Source organism: Grammomys surdaster, unplaced genomic scaffold (assembly GCF_004785775.1).
Source record: "Grammomys surdaster isolate TR1022 unplaced genomic scaffold, NIH_TR_1.0 371, whole genome shotgun sequence".
In the NCBI taxonomy this organism is placed as follows: Eukaryota; Metazoa; Chordata; class Mammalia; order Rodentia; family Muridae; genus Grammomys; species Grammomys surdaster.
Window position 1 is genome coordinate 3,523,550 of NW_021604790.1, and position 16,270 is coordinate 3,539,819.

The 16,270-nt window shown below is 42.0% G+C and overlaps 1 protein-coding gene across 1 annotated transcript in view; it reads right to left on the bottom strand.

Annotated features, from left to right (window-relative positions):
• LOC114632086 (leucine-rich repeat-containing protein 37A2-like) overlaps positions 1-15,930 on the bottom strand; it is a 28,725-nt gene extending 12,795 nt beyond the window's left edge. The window contains exons 1-7 of the mRNA XM_028780556.1: positions 15,659-15,930; positions 14,322-14,393; positions 12,609-12,680; positions 10,322-10,393; positions 9,192-9,272; positions 2,338-2,409; positions 191-265 (exon numbers count right to left, since the gene is read on the bottom strand). Coding sequence (XP_028636389.1) covers positions 191-265; positions 2,338-2,409; positions 9,192-9,272; positions 10,322-10,393; positions 12,609-12,680; positions 14,322-14,393; positions 15,659-15,930 — 716 coding nt within the window. The remainder of the gene's footprint in view (positions 1-190; positions 266-2,337; positions 2,410-9,191; positions 9,273-10,321; positions 10,394-12,608; positions 12,681-14,321; positions 14,394-15,658) is intronic.
• Positions 15,931-16,270: the final 340 nt, after the last annotated feature.

A 16,270-nucleotide genomic window follows, 5' to 3' on the forward strand; every position in this document is an offset into this window, starting at 1 on the left:
ACAGACACACACCCACACACAGACACACACACAGACACACACACACAGACACACACACACACAGGCACATACACACAGACACGTACACACAGACACACACACACACAGACACGTACACACAGGCACACACAGACACACATGCTAACATTTTTAAACCAAAGTGAAATCATTCTAAGAAGATAAACCTTACAGCTGTTCCAGCTCCAGAGTCATCATGAGGATGTTCTCAACCGTCGTGAGTTGCACCTGTGTGGCCCCCAGGTCCCTGAAGGAGACAGACAGACTTCATGACGAACCATTTCACCACACACTTACTTAACCGTCAGCTTTCCTATAAAACTAACTTGGCTCAAGATTTACTGTCTTGTTGGAGAGATGCCTTGGAGGTTGAAGGCCTGTACTTCTCAGACCTGAGTTCAGTTGCCAGTAGCTACACAGGGCAGCTCACAACCATCTGCAGCTCCAACTCCAGAGCGTCTGCTGCCCTCTTCTGGCCTCTCCAGACACTTGCGCACACATGTGGACATATTAGCATACAGACACATATATCATACAGGTAAACAAATAAAAATAAAATCTTGTTGTCATAGAAGAGATTATTTCACTGAGCTCCTTTTGAAAAAAGAAGGAAGTTTGCCATTTCCATCCTCAAATGAATGACCTCAGCATAGACTCGAACATGTCTTTATTGCACTCTCTCACCTCTCACGTTTATGTTGGATTCTCCCTACTGTAACTACCACTCTATAGTTCTTATTTTTCACTTAAATTTCAAATATTTAAAGCCCATTTATTTTAAGTTCTGTCCATCTGTATACACTATTTATAGTAAAGACACAGGAAGCTGGGGTATTTTAATTTTTGAGCCAGGGTTTTTCTGTGTAGCCAGGCTGGCCTTAAGTTTACAGCAACCTGTCTGCTTCTGCTTCCTAAGTGTTGACACTAAAGATGTGCATAATCACACAGAGCCTCATTTTCTTATTTATTCTAAAAAAATGCGTATTTACTATTTATGTGTGTATGTGTGCGTTCAGGTGCCTGTTGAGGCCAGAAGACAACAGATGCCCTGGAGTTCCGGACGGTGTGAGCCACCTGCTATGTGAGCCACCTGCTATGTATGCTGAGAACTGAACCTGAGTCCTCTAGCAGAACCACTGAGCCATCTCCCCAACTTCCTTTTCATTTTAAAGAAAAGACTTAGCATGTGTGTGTGTGTGTGTGTGTGTGTGTGTGTGTGTGTGTGTGTTTGTGTGTAGGAGGTACCCACAGAGAACAAAGGTGTCAGATTTCCTGGAGCTGGAGCTGGAGTTCCGGGCAGTTGTGAGAGGCCCAGTGTGGGTGCTGGAATCAAACACGGCTCATCTTTTTAAAAATAGTACACACTGGGGTTTGGCCTTTAAACATTTCGTTCTTTCAGAGGACTAGGGTTCCATTCCCGAATCGGCAGACTCCCACCTATCTGTAACTCCAGGCATTTATGGGCACTGTATGCACAGACTGATAGGCATTCAGAGAGAGAACATCCATACACTTGAAATGTTTCTTATTTTAAAAAGCAGTGTACACTTCTGGTTCTTCGCTTTCTGAGATGATATTCCTACATGTGTTTACATAAACATCCCTGTGTTCTTAAACACATTTCATCCTCAGCTGAATATCTTGCCTATTGTATCATTTCTTTACCCTTTTTATATTTTCCCATATATATGCATAGTTATGTGTGTATGTATGTATGTATGTATGTATGTATGTATGTATGTACACATGTGCCATAGTGGATATGTGGATGTCAGAGGACAAATAGTGTGAGCTAGTTCTTGAACTTGGGTCCTCAGGCTTGATGGCAAGCCCCTTTATTTGCTGAGCTATCTTGTCAGGACTCTTAACTTTTATTTCTTTCATTTTCATTTTAAGTTTTAAAACAGTGTCTCCATGTAGAGCTGGCTGGTCTGTAACTCACAGAGATCCCCTGCCTCTGCCTTCCAAGTGCTGGGATTAAGAATGTGTGCCACCTCTCCAGGCTTTCCACTCTTTTTTCAATGACTTTTTCCCCCCAACAATATAGTTAAAACTAAAATTCTGATTTTTTTTTATTAATGCAAAATTCCCTCTTGACAAAAAATAAACAAAGGAGCCGGGCGGTGGTGGCACATGCCTTTAATCCCAGCACTTGGGAGGCAGCGGTAGGTGAATTTCTGAGTTTGAGGCCAGCCTGTTCTACAAAGTGAGTGCCAGGACAGCCAGGGCTACACAGAGAAAACCTGTCTCGAAAAAAACCATAAACAAACAAACAAACAAACAAAGGGCAGAAATCATCGTAGGAACCCAAATACTTACAGAGATTTTAATGTTGGCAACTTAAAAAGGAAAGGATCTTCGACAGCTGTCAGAGGGTTACGGTTGAGGATTCTGAAAAAGCAGTGGGATTCATATTACACACAGTTCAACCTACTTCATCCCACTGCACAAGTTCACCTTCATTCCTCAGTATGGAATATAAATATATGTGTATACAGATATGTCATATTTAATACTTTTTAACCTATAAATCACCCTTAGAATCCGTGAACAGTCTTCCTTTGAAGATTATCCACATGTATGGAAAATAAAAGAGAAAAAATAGAGAAAAAGAAAAAAAGGCAAAATACAAAGAAAAGAAACGTTAAGAATTTCTAGGTCAGAAATCTATCAAACAATTACACTGGTGGTAAACCTCTTCCTGTATAGAAAAGGCTTTATTTTGTTTTTGGATTTATTTATTTATTTATTTATTTAGTCCTTCCTTATAGCCCTGGCTGTCCTGGAGCTTGTTCTGTGGACCAGAGTGTCCTGGAACTCAGAGATCCTCCTGCCTCTGCCTCCCAAGTGCTGGGATTAAAGGGATGTGCCACTCTACCTCACTGGAAAAGGCTATTTTTAATGTCTCCCATAATTCAAGGTGTTTGTCCATTTTTAGAAATATAAAACACTTTGTAGTCAAGAAAAATAATAGGACAGTTTCCCTGGCTTTGGAGAAAAAGAAAGACTGTTTCTTGGTGCACAAGTAGTGCATGTTTTCACTAAGCTACAGCTCACACAGAGCTGGGCCCCTGTCACAGCAGGCTCCTGTCACAGCAGGCCCCTGTCACAGCAGGCCCCTGTCATAGCAGGCTCCTGTCACAGCTGAGCCCCTGTCACAGCTGAGCCCCTGTCACATCTGAGCCCCTGTCACAGCCAACCAAGCCCCTGTCCCAGCTGGCCCCCTGTCACAGCTGTCCCCCTGTCACAGCTGTCCCCCTGTCACAGTAGGGCTCCTATCAAAGCCTGGCTCCACCACATGGTCTCACTTGTGCTCTTGATCATCACAGACTAAGTGAGCCTGTGTATGTGCCAGGCTCCTGGTCATGAGCTCAGGAGGACAAAGACGGTACCTTGTCGCCACCATCACCCCTGTGCCTGGAAGGGCACCTGAACTAACCATGGTATTTACCAAGTGTTTATGGGATAAGTAAGCAACATTGTTTATACGCCAATAAAATTAATACATTCTCTCTCCTGCTCTCTTGACAGAGGACCTTGTTTAGTTTCCCAGGCCGACAAACAAAAACAAAATAAAATAGGAGAAATGAAGTGAAACAGGGAAAAAACGCTTAGCTTTAGTCTGTTCCCAAATCAGTATACCTCATATCAACAATCACCTCAGCTCCCAAGCACCTGTGATCCTGGCATGTTTAACCCTGACCATAGGTGCTAGGGTAAGCATCACCTCATTTTCTTTAAAAACGTTTATTTTAAATTAAATGAAGTGTTTACGTGTGTGGGGAGCAGGGGCAGTGTCTGAGGAGTCCACAAGAGGGAGTCAGAGCCTGTGGAACTTTGTCCTCTGCAAGCGCAAGATGCGCCCTGTGGTACTGAGCCATCTCTCCAACCACCGCCCCTGCTTTCCAGATGAGGAAACCAAGGCACACAAGGTTTGTATAACTTGTCCTCATCTGCTAAGGGCATGCAAAAAAAAAAAAAATCAAAATTGAAATTTGAGGTTAGTTCTGATTCCAAAGTATGGAGAAAGGGGATTTAAGAGAGCTACAATTAAATCTTCCTCTTGAGGCTTAGGTTAGGACAGTTTTAAATTTTATTTTTTATAATTATGCCAGGCTGTGTGTGTGAGTGCCAGGGGGCTGTGGATGTCAGCAAACACTTTTGAGGAGTCTGTTTTCCCTATACACTGGGTCCGGGAGTCAAACAGGCCACCCGACTTATGCAGCAACTTTACTTTCGAAACCATCTCCACACCTAAGTGCCTTTCTTTTTCTTTATTTTTTGACAGGGATGGGGATTGAACCTAGGATTTCATGCACGGCTGATGTGTGTTCTTGCTAAGCTAAAGCTCACACAATATATTTTGATCATTTTCTTTCTAGAAAACTTTTACAAACACAATTTCCTGGGGCTGGCCAGTTGGCAGAAATGGCAGTTAGTAGGTAGGGGCCTTACTGTCAACTTGACAACTGTAGTTCAGTCCCTGAGCCCAGTTGTCTTTCCCAGTTGTACCATGGCACACGCAAAGTAATAAGTAAAGGTTGAAAATGCACATTTTAAGAGTGTATTAATAGTATAAAATAATGGGTTTGAAATAACTTAAAAAAAAAAAAAAGAAAAGAAACAGGCTAGCCTCAACCTTGAACTCACTATACAGCTCAGGGTGACTTTGCTACTCTGATCTTCCTAGCTTTACCTCCCATGTGCTGGGATTACACACCAGCACGAGTGGCTTAGAAGTTAACTGCTTCAACCTCATGTGCTCATCCGAGAATGCTACTGTAAGAATTATGGTTTCCTTTTATTCCTTTTCCTTAATCATGTCCCGTGATTAACATTTAATTGGCCCGTTGTCATTGAGACAACATGTTGATATCATTGAAAACAGTTCAGTAAGGACACCAGAGCTCATCCGGTGTAAAAGAATGAATTATCGAACTGTGGAAAGTTAACCAAAGACTTGCCACACTCCGGAATCAATCATTTATTCAAGAAAGTCAACTCAATTTCTGTGAGAACGATAGGATTTGTGTTGTCTTTACTTCACCTAAATCATTCCTCATCTTAGCTCAGTGGCAACCTTAAAACACACACGCACATGTGCGTGTGCACACACACACACACACACATACACGGCCTCACTGTGAGAGGGAGCAGAATCGAGCTGTAGCTCCTTCAAAGCCTCAATCCTAGGGAATTGGTGGCCCCTAGTGAGACCAGACTTGTCTGTATGTGACCTTACCAAGCATTCTCTAGTTCTAGAAACTTCACCCAGAAGGTGATTTTTCCCCCAGAAGGCCATTCACCCCATGGATATACTTAGGGGTGTGCAGATACTTCAGCAGGGATAAGACTTGGATTTTCCTTTCATTTCCTTTCAGGGTTATGCTCTTGACATAACCATAGCCAACCTATCATATGAACGTGCTCGGTCTGAATAATGTGTAGCTCTTCTCCCAAGTGAAGACTTCCAGGGAGTTTATTAGTAGCAACAATGAACTTTTAGCAGTTAGTAGCAAAAGAATTAAAAAAAAAAAAACAAGCCATCAGTCTGGATTTGCTTAGGGAAATGAAGGAGAAGCATTTTTAAAGTTGGAAGGAGGTGGGAGATACATTTATCATTTAGATTATCAACCATATTTTTTTTGTAACATTTTTCATACAAATGAGGAAAGATTCCTGCTACCAATCAAACAATGGCATGTAACTAATGAGCTTTTGGTGTATTTTTTACCTGAATTTCAGACTCCAGAGCACCTGCTCCTGGGGTACTGCTAACACGTAGCATCAGTGTTTGACAGTAACATGGAGGCTGTATTCAGTAGGTACCTAGAATCAGAGGTGTCTATGGATCTTGAGGGGCCTAACCCTTAACTAACTTGGGACCTTTGTACAAACTTTTATAATGCAGGGAAAATAGAATTTCAACCCCCAAATATTCCAGGAATCACATATCAGGTGTCACAGAATTTTTCTTCTCTCCCTTGGCAACTTGCCTTTGGAAAAGATACAAGAAGCTTGTGTCCCACCAGAGTCCATGCCTATAGAGGAATTTCCCTTAATCATCTGATTGGCTAATACAAGATGACAAGTAGCTGTTCATTGGCCAAAAATGAGGATGCGGGTTCTCTGTGCAAGATGGGAAGAGGAGGGGAAGAGGAGGAGTTGCAGGGCTATCAAACAGAGGAGGACAGAGGGAGAGTGGTTGGAAGGAAGATGGAGCAGAAGCGCCTGGCCTGGAGAAAGTGCAATTATCCTCCATCCTCAACCCAGATGCCTAGACACCAGTGTAAGAACACAACCACAGCAAAGGGAATATGTCAGCACCAGAGCCCAGTTATCCTACTACAGCAAGCCCTGAATATCCCAACACAGCTGAAGCACAAGACAACAACCTTAAGCTGAACTTTATGAAGGCGAGAGAGGTCCTTAAAGAGGAAATGAATACATCCCTTAAAGAAATCAAGGAAAAGAAACAAAAAAATAGGAGGAAATGAATAATAAACCTTAAAGAAAGCCAAGAAAAAAAAAAACAGAGTTGAATGAGACAAACAAAACTGTTCAAGACCTGAGAATGAAAATGGAAGCAATAAAGAAAACACAAACTGAGCAAATTCTGGAAATGGAAAATCTAGGTGAGTGAACAAGAATTACAGACGCAAGCATCTCCAACAAAATACAAGAGATGGAAGAGAGACTCTCGGGATACCTGTTCTTGCCTTTGGCAACATGCCTTTGGAAAGATTCAAGAAGTTTGTGTGCTACTTGTTTGCATATGCTCGGTCCAGAGAGTGACACTATTAGAAGATGTGGCCCTGTTCCAGTAGGTGTGACCTTTTTGGGGGTAGGCATGGCATTGTCGGTGTGGGGTTTAAGACCCTCATCCTAGCTGCCTGGAAATCAGTATTCTGCTAGCAGCCTTCAGAACAAGATATAGAACTCTCAGCTCCTCCTGCACTATGCCTGCTTGGATGCTGCCATGTTCCCACCTTGACAATAATGGACTGACCTCTGAACCTATAAGCCAGCCCCGATTCAATGTTGTCATTATAAGAGTTGTCTTGGTCATGGTGTCTGTTTACAGCAATAAAACCCTAACTAAGACAGCTACCATGAGACATATTTCTTGAAGAAAACTGTCTATTACAAAGAGTTGGGTGTTGGATCCTGACAGAGGAGTCTAGCTCCCTGCACACACTTAGTGGGTTGTGTCCAATGTTGTCAATTTTTTTAACTGAGTTCTTATTGTCCTGAATAGGTCAGCCTTCAACTCTTGGGCTCTGCTTCAGCATCTGAGTAGCTGGACCCACCAGCACACACTGTGCGTGCCTCACTGTGCCAGTCTGTGATGGTAACTGAATTCTGAGAGGTATAGTTCCATTCAGATCACATGACGTGAATACCAATGTCCAATCCCAGTGAGTTCTGCTTTTCTCGTCACCAGGAAGCAACTTCCCTTTCTGTTAAGATGGACACAGGAACTAGAGACAGCAAGCCAGTGTCTCTTGCTTGAGTCTTTCCTACTCTACCTGAAAAGCAGATGCTCTTCTTCCTTTCCCCAAGTTAGTAGTCAGCAAATTGTACCAGAGAGAGGTGAGTGCTACAGAGTGTCCACAGAGCAGTCCATCCAGCTGCAGCACATTCCAACTCTTCCTCCAATGGGGACCAACTGTGAATCTGGGTATCTGACCTGCCAGACAGGTATAGTCACCCAAAGTCAAGTTCAGAGGGAAATTTCGTTTTGAGTTTATAATGTCCTTCTGATCACAGAAAAGCATATAAAATGTCTTTTAAGATGAGGTTGAACTCTGTAGTCCAGCCTTGGCTAGAACATGCAATGTCCCTGGTTAGTCCCAAACTCACGCTTCGTTCTCTTGAGTGCAGTCTCTGGCACTAGAGCATGTGCCACCATGCTTAACAAACAACATGAATTTTATTTTTTTCTAAAATAAATTCCTTTATTCTAAAGGAAAAAAAAACCTTTTTCTTGGGAAAGAAATATTCTTTTTTTTTTTTTTTTTAAATTTAAGACAGAGTTTCCCTGTGTAACAGCCCTGGTGGTCCTGGACTTGCTTTTCAGGCCAGGCTGGCCTTAAATTCACAGAGATCCACTTTCTCTGCCTCCTGAGTACTGGAATTAAAGGCATGAGCCACTGTGCCTGACAAGAAAAATATACTCCAGGCTGATGCTCTTTCTTTCTTTCTTTCTTTTTCTTTCTTTCTTTCTTTCTTTCTTTCTTTCTTTCTTTCTTTCTTTCCTTCCTTCCTTCCTTCCTTCCTTCCTTCCTTCCTTCCTTCTTTCCTTCCCTCCTTCCTTCCTTCCTTCTCTTTCTTTCTTTCTTTCTTTCTTTCTTTCTTTCTTTCTTTCTTTCTTCTCCCCCCCTCTCTTTGCTTTTTGAGACAGGGTTTCTCTGTGTAGCCCTGGCTGTCCTGGAACTCACTCTGTACACCAGGCTGGCCTTGAACTCAGAAATCCACCTGCCTCTGCCTCCCAAGTGCTGGGATTAAAGGCATGTGCCACCAATGCCCGGCTTGCAATGCATTTTCTTTATGAATATTTTCAGCCACACAGTTCAGTGCAAATAGCATCTTTTCCCATGCTGCAAAGGTGCCTTTTATTTACAGATAATCCATGACCTCAGAGGCACAGACTTCCTGAAAAAGAACATTTTGGATCATGGGGAGAGAAGCCTCAGGGCTGAGGAATTTTCTCCTTTTCATGACTAAGAAGTGATCTACATCTTTTGCTCCCTGCAGGCCTTGATGTTATTATTATTTTTTTTTTTGCAGCTCTGTGTGGCAGTCATTCAAGCAGCTGGGCACTGTGCATGGGAGGTGGAAATCAGAGCGAAACTCACAAGTGGGTTTCCAAAAGCGTTCACACGTCAGAGCACAGCACCGGGCCCTCATGACCACGCCTAGTGAACATGGCTTGAGTGGTGTCACTTGTGCCTGAGCTGAGAGTCAGGACTAGGAAAGCAGAGCATGTCCTGTAATTTACTCAAGGCCCTGGCCTCCTCTGCCTTAGTTTCCTCGTTGGAAAAGAATGGATGGACCTTAAGACAAACTTTCCCCAGTTTACACAGTGTTTGCACCCAGTAAGTCAATACTGCATTCTTTTAGACGCACAAATAAGTATTTACGTATGCTTAGTTAACTTCTACTTCACTTACAACTGCTGTAAAAACTGCATTCCGTGCCATGCTTGAAATGTTCCAAAGGACAGTTCAGTGAGTAAATTGCACCCAAGGTTTCTAAAATAATAACAATAAAAAGACATAAGCTGGTGAAAAGATACTCTCTAGGACATTCCTGTTTGTTGTGATTCTAATTTATATATAATTGAACATAAGCTCAATATTTTCTCACTTTGCTAAAGAATTCTGAGGATGACACTGGCTTATGGTTTACACTTCTTATATTTACATTATGTAATACATTAGCCACAGTAAATGTTCAAAATTTTCTCCCAAAGAACTTTACTTCTTTGATAGGGTTTTTTTTTTTCTTTTTAGCACCATTGACATTAGGGGTTGGACTACTCTTTGTTGTATAGGTTTGTCCTATATACCGGAGGATGGTTAGGAACAGTTACGATGCTGTGACATCTGCTCACCAGATGCCAGCAGCTTATCCACAATTGTCAGGGGGGCACTGTCACACACGGAGTGAGAACTGTCACAGTCACTCTGACTAATCAGAATTCTCACACTCAGCTTTATTACAGACTATATGGATTTGGCATGAAATGTTCATGACTTTCTACCCGCAGTAAAGTTTTAGTTATTGTACTAATAATGGGTTTTATCCTGATAATTTTATATAGCTACCTCTATCTCATTATACCGTGCTCTTACCTGTCCTACTAAGTCTCCATCTCACTCTGCTGGCCTTCTCCCTCCCAATACAGTCTTACTTTCCTGTCACACATGCACCTGCACACGCACAGTCACATACACAAGCACAGGATGCCTGCCCACACTCGAGGGAACATGATGGTTTATCTTTATTCTATTATCCTCTCTTGTTCTCCATCCTTCTGTGCTCCCTTCCCACTCCTCACAGGCCATCGTTGACTTCCAGCATACACATATACAACTAGGAATGTAGCTCACTAGGAGGGCACTTGAGTAGCAAGTGCAAGACCTTAGGTTTGTCCCCGTCACCAAAACAAACAACTTTTAAAAATGCAATATTTGTCTTTTTTTCTAATCTAGGTTATTATTGAGTCCTATTAGCAGAGTTGGAAGTCACACAGGGGGGATTGAAATTTAAACATAAAGGGCTTATAATTGTAACTTACATATATTTCAAAAAAGGTAATGACTCAAATGTCCTTCTTTCAATGTGATGTATTTTATTGCAAGATAAATCCCTAGGAAATATAAAAGAGAAGTATTGCTTTGCTTAGCTGTTAGAAATCTAGTAAGTATAACTAATAGAAGTTGGTAATTGAAAATATATTGTTTTTGTCTAAACTCTAAACCTTTGCATTTGAATATTTTAAAGCCGCTTACCCAGTCAATCCATCTCCCAAGAATTTCACCCTTTATGATATTCAAATATATAAAACTATAGCTCTTGATAGATTCTGGAGTTAGTCATGTTGAGAGGTTATATGACTTTTTTATGTGTCTTTCCATGTAGGCTAGGCTGCCCTTAAGCTCCCAGTTTTCCTACCTCAGCTTCCCAAGTTCTGAAATTACTAGGCAATTACTAGGTAATTCCAGGTACTGGGGCCCTTGACACAGGTTCTCAGCTCTACTTCAGACTTGCTGAGTCAGTAACTGCCACTGAGGAGGGATGCCAGAACCCAGTTCTAGCAAATGCTTCAGGTGATGTCGTGACGCTTCTGGCTGTTTGCAAGCATTGCTACAGTGCCATGGTCCTCCTCATGGTACCTTGGCTTGGCACTCAAACCTCCAGAAGGTCTGGCTGGAGAGGTGCCCATGAGAGTTCCTCTAACAGGGTTTTAACTTTTGTCTCCACTCTTTTTTTTTGTTGTTTTTTGTTTTTTTTTTTTTTTGGTTTTTTGAGACAGGGTTTTTCTGTATATCCCCGGCTGTCCTGGAACTCACTCGGTAGACCAGGCTGGCCTCGAACTCAGAAATCCGCCTGCCTCTGCCTCCCGAGTGCTGGGATTAAAGGCGTGCGCCACCACTGCCCGGCTTTTGTCTCCACTCTTGTGTTTAGTGCCTAGCATCTTTCCCTCCAAGAGACCTGTCTGAGGCTGGTGAGATGTCTTAATGAATATGGATACTTATGGCCAAGACTAATGTCCCGAGTCCGACCCCTCAGACCCCCATGGTGGAAGGAGAGAACCAAACCCTACAAGCTGTCATCTGATCTCCACACCTGTCTCTGACAAGAACTCTCTCTCTCACACACACACTAAACAAAGATGTAAACACATACACACACACACACACACACACACACCTTCAAATTAATTCAGGTGGCTCTTCTCTAGTCTTAGATGCAATGGCTTGAAGGATTAATTCCTTCTGTCCTACCACGCGGTTTCTTTTTTTTTAAAGGTTAGATTAGCAAACATTTTGGACTTTGCAGGACACTCATAGCTTATGTTGCACATTCTTTATTGATTCTCTTTTTTCTTTTTTTAGCTTCGTTAATGGTTTGGGTAGAAAGTAAACCCTCCACTCCCTCCAACACTCCCCCTCCCCCCGAAAATAAGAAAGCATATAATGGAGATTTGATTCTCAGCTGGGAGTATATTTATCAAGAAGACACTAAGGTCATCCACGAATTAACCTACTGATGAGTCCCTTCCTAAATGTGTTAGGAGAAGGCGGTGCCTGACTGGAGGGAGCAGGTGCGTGGGGACGTGGCTTATTGCTGGGCATTTCTTCTTTCACCTTTTCTGGGCTTTGCTCTACCACAGCCTTCCAGAATCATGCTCTGCCTCAACACATTTCACAATGGAGCCAGCTATCAGGAACCGGAAACTTCTGAGATGAAGGGCCAAAATGAATCTTGCCTCCTTACGTTGTTCTTATCGGGCACCCTGTCACATCAACTTGCACAAGTCCTGTAAGAGCGTCAAAGCTCTCCCAACTCATGAGCCACAGTGAATGTGAACATGAGCCAGAATTGATCGAGGTATGCCAAGATCTAAATAGAAGCATATGCCTTAGAAAACAAGGGTCGTGTGAGTTTCCGTAATGGCTCACATCCTACTAACATTTTCCTTCTGTAAATGGAGTTCTTCTACTTTTGAAGCTTGTCTATATGATTTAGATAATTTAAAATGCATACAAGCCATTTTAATATTAGAGATAAGCTGTCACCCTCACAGACCGACATAACTGCAGATTTTCTTTTATCCTGGTTTTAGAGCCAGGCTCTTGCCAAGCAGCCCTGGGACAGGTATGAAACCCACTATGTAGACCATGCAGATCTCCAACTTGCAGCAGTCCTCCCATTTTCCACCTCCTCAGTGCTAGGATTATAAGCAAGCACTGGCAAACCTAGTCAATAATTGCACAACTTTACTGCTTGAAGAGATGTTAGTATCGAATTCATCCACAGACAACTCATTACTTACAAATAGATATGCTCAACTAACTTACAAAACCTGGAGGGATAGCAGGCCTTCGAATGAATCCTTATGTAATTCAGTCAGGTAATTTTCACTGAGGATTCTGGAAAATTAAAAGGTTACCTGGATCAAAAATCATCAAACAGATGGAGAACATTGGTGGTGAAATAGGATGAAGAGGTACACACTATCACGTGCTATTGCCTAGAGTGTAAGTTGGCACTAGTTATTTTTAGGGCAATTAAAATTTCCCATGTACAATGGTCTCGATCCTAAAGACTCTTTTTCTAGATATCTGGTCTATAGAATCACTCCTCCAAGGTATTCAGGACATTTATTACAGCCAGACATGTAACAGCAAAATCAGATAGTCCCTAAACACCAGCAGGATAATATTAAATTCTCATGGATGTGCACACACTATGAAATATATGTGCAGTACTAGAAAGAAATAGAATAACTATGTGTTAAAAAGTAACTTTCAATATGCAGAAAACATCAAGTTGCAGGATGTTATCATTTATGTAAAAATTAAAAAGGAATTTGTGACGAATCTGTTTTTCTATATGCAAATATGTCTGGAAGGATATATACCAAAATCAGAGTAGCAGTTACCTATTCTAGTTTATTTTCAACTTGACAGAAACTAGGGTCCTCTGTGAAGAGGAGATCTCAACTGGGAAGATGTCTTCACTGTGGGCACGTTGGACATTTTCTTTATAAATTACTGATATGGGAGGGCCCAGACCACTATGGGCAATGTCATCCTAGGACAGGGGGCCTGGGATGAACAAGAAGACAAACTTCCCAAGCCATGGGGAGCGAGCCAGTAAGCAGTGTTCCTCCGGGCCTCTGCCTCAATTCCTGACACTTGTAGGCTTCTTTCTTAAGCTCCTGTAAGGATGGGTTACAATTTTAAGTTGAAGTAAAACTCTTTTCTCTCCCAGTGGCTTTTGTTCATGGTCTTTATCACAGAAAAACAAAACTAACACAAACATCCCAGTGGTGAAAACTTAGAGCACAAGGAAGATTTCTCTATATCTGATATTTAATTTATATCCATTAAGAATGTAATCATAGGTCAGATCTGGTGGCGCACAGCTTTAAACCAGCACCCAAGAAGCAGAGGCAGGCAGATCTCTTTGAGTTTGAGGACCACCTGGTTTGCTTGAGTGAGTTTCAGGCTAGCCCAGGTGACACGGAGAGACATTGTCTCAAAAAACCAAAACAGCCAAAAATATCATTGATGACTTCTGCATGAGAGACAAGTTTAAATTGTCAGTGCTTCCAGAGAGAGTCCATAAAATTTAATCTAAAAAGTGGGGTAGCAAAATGACCTCAAGGGAAAGGGGACTTGTTGCCAAGACTGAAACTTGAATTCAGTTTCTTGAGCCCACATGGTAGAAGAAAAACAAGTTCTACAAGCTGCCCCCTGACTTCTACATACAAGCTCTGGCTTGGTGTGCATGCAAAATAAAATGGAAAGCAATTTTTGGCAGAATTGATGGTGTCTGAACCTATGGTCTCATGCATTGTGCTAGGCAATTGTTCTTCCTTCTGTGACATTTAGTCACCACAAAATTTACCAGAGAAATTCAGTCAATATGGCTTGATTTGGGTTATGAAGAGGAAATGCCTCATCACATGGGTATTTGTCTCAAAACCTGGACCAAGAAGGAACTTACAGTGCAGTGGGTTTTTTGTTTCTTTGTTTTATATTCATATTTGGAGAAAACATACTCACAGTTTCTCAACCCAACGGTATGCTTTCCATACATTTTTGTCAATGTAAGAGATAATATTTCCTTGGAAATTTCTGTGAAGAAACAATTTATATACTTAAATAAACAGAAAAAGAATCAGTAGAAACCATTGCACCCTCATGGAGGTGCTCGATGGACAACAAAAGACGCCATCGACTCTAATTCCCAGATCTCTCAGGTTCCAAGGGAACGCAGTTAAGGGTGCAGGGCTACTGGTGCAAGCATTGAGACACTTCCTCAGAAGGTGAACTTCTAGCCCATGGGCTCACATTCCACTCCTCTCTGTGTTGTAGACTCTAGAGCCCAACTCTAAATTTAGCCAGTCGCTACTAAATCCTACCTTCTCCTTCTTATGGACTGTCATGGCGGAGGGCCTGGAGGCCATTATATTTGTGGATTTTAAAATGGTCCAGACAGAAGAATCAGAACTCCAGGCTAGATTAGACTACTGTTCTGTCTTTTTAAAAAAATTCTTCTGTCTTAATTCCTTTCTTTCCTGAAAATGTCTGGTGGCTTTTCATGTCTCCTCTCTCCACTTCCTAAATCTTACAGTTGATACTCCAGACCTCACATAATGTCTTTGCTTTTAATCTGACTTGTCTATCTCCCCATCTTTCTTATAATCATGCCTTTGCCTAGGTTGTACTCTCTGATTTTACTGTTCAATAATTATAGACATCCTTCGAGCCATGGGGAAAGGTTTACTGTTCCCTTGTCCCCTCTTTATCCTTTTCACGTTCTAGATACAACACACATAATACGTGACTCTCACAGTTCTTAGCTTCAAGTTGCACACAAAAGATTATGTATCCGAGGATAAAGACAGGTTTCTGAACATAATGGAGATTGCAAGTATTAACAGCTAACACTCATGGATTCTAAGAACTAAGATTCAGTACCCACAGAGTCAACTAAGCCTCACAACAATCCTATGAGAGAGTAGCTAACACGCTCCCCATTTTACAGGTGAGGAAGTTCATTCCCAGCTAAGCGCCCTTCCTAGAGTTGTGGAGTTACCACATGAAAGACCTGGGTCCCACCTCTCTGCTGCATCCTCACTAGTGAGATGAGTTATAAAGAGACTGGAGGGAAAAATAGGAAGAGCCAAAGTTGAACTCATTATAATTACATAATGGGGCTAAATAAAAATGAATGGAGGAGGAGACTATGGTTAAAAGACAACTTCACAAGCAAAGGTAAGAGCAGAAAGTCAGTCAGTGTTGGTTGGGGTGACAAGGAAGGTCCAGGAAGGTGTTGAGGAAAAGGCCGACATGTCAAGCAGAATGAAAAACAGAAATAAGAAAAAGGTGATTCTTACAAAACAGTTAGGGTGCCCTTGTAGGTGCTGGGACTTGGTACAGGCACCTGATGGAGTTTCTGCATTGGGCTGAGATGATTACACAATAGTGTGTGATTTTCACACAAGCAGAAGTCACATATGTTGGTGCTCATGGAGGCATTTGGTTTCTTTTGGAAAATTAAATTTTTTTCTGTATTAAAATTTCCAGCATATAGAGTTATGGTAGGTCCAAGATCCACAGGTTCAAGTGTGACGCCACTTGGGATTTGCTGAGCTGTGATCTCAATCATAGGTGCAAAAGGGCTTACTAGTGTAACAGACTGTGGTGGTGTGGAAGATTGTTGGCTTGCGGGTGAAGACCAAATTGTGACTTCAGTTGGCTTTGGCTGATGAGTCTGAACCTGGCTTGACAGTGAAAGTATCACCTCATAGTGTGTTGAAGGAGGGGATACAGCTGTTGGGACTGTAGAATATGTAGTCTCTGGATAAGTAGTTGTTAGGGCTATCGAATGTACAGTTTCTGGATGAGTGGTTGCTGGGACTTTGGATTGTGTAGCCTCTGAGTTGAGACGCTGAGATTGAGCATGGACAATTGCTAGAACTGTCACTTTGAGGTGTAATGGAGATTGA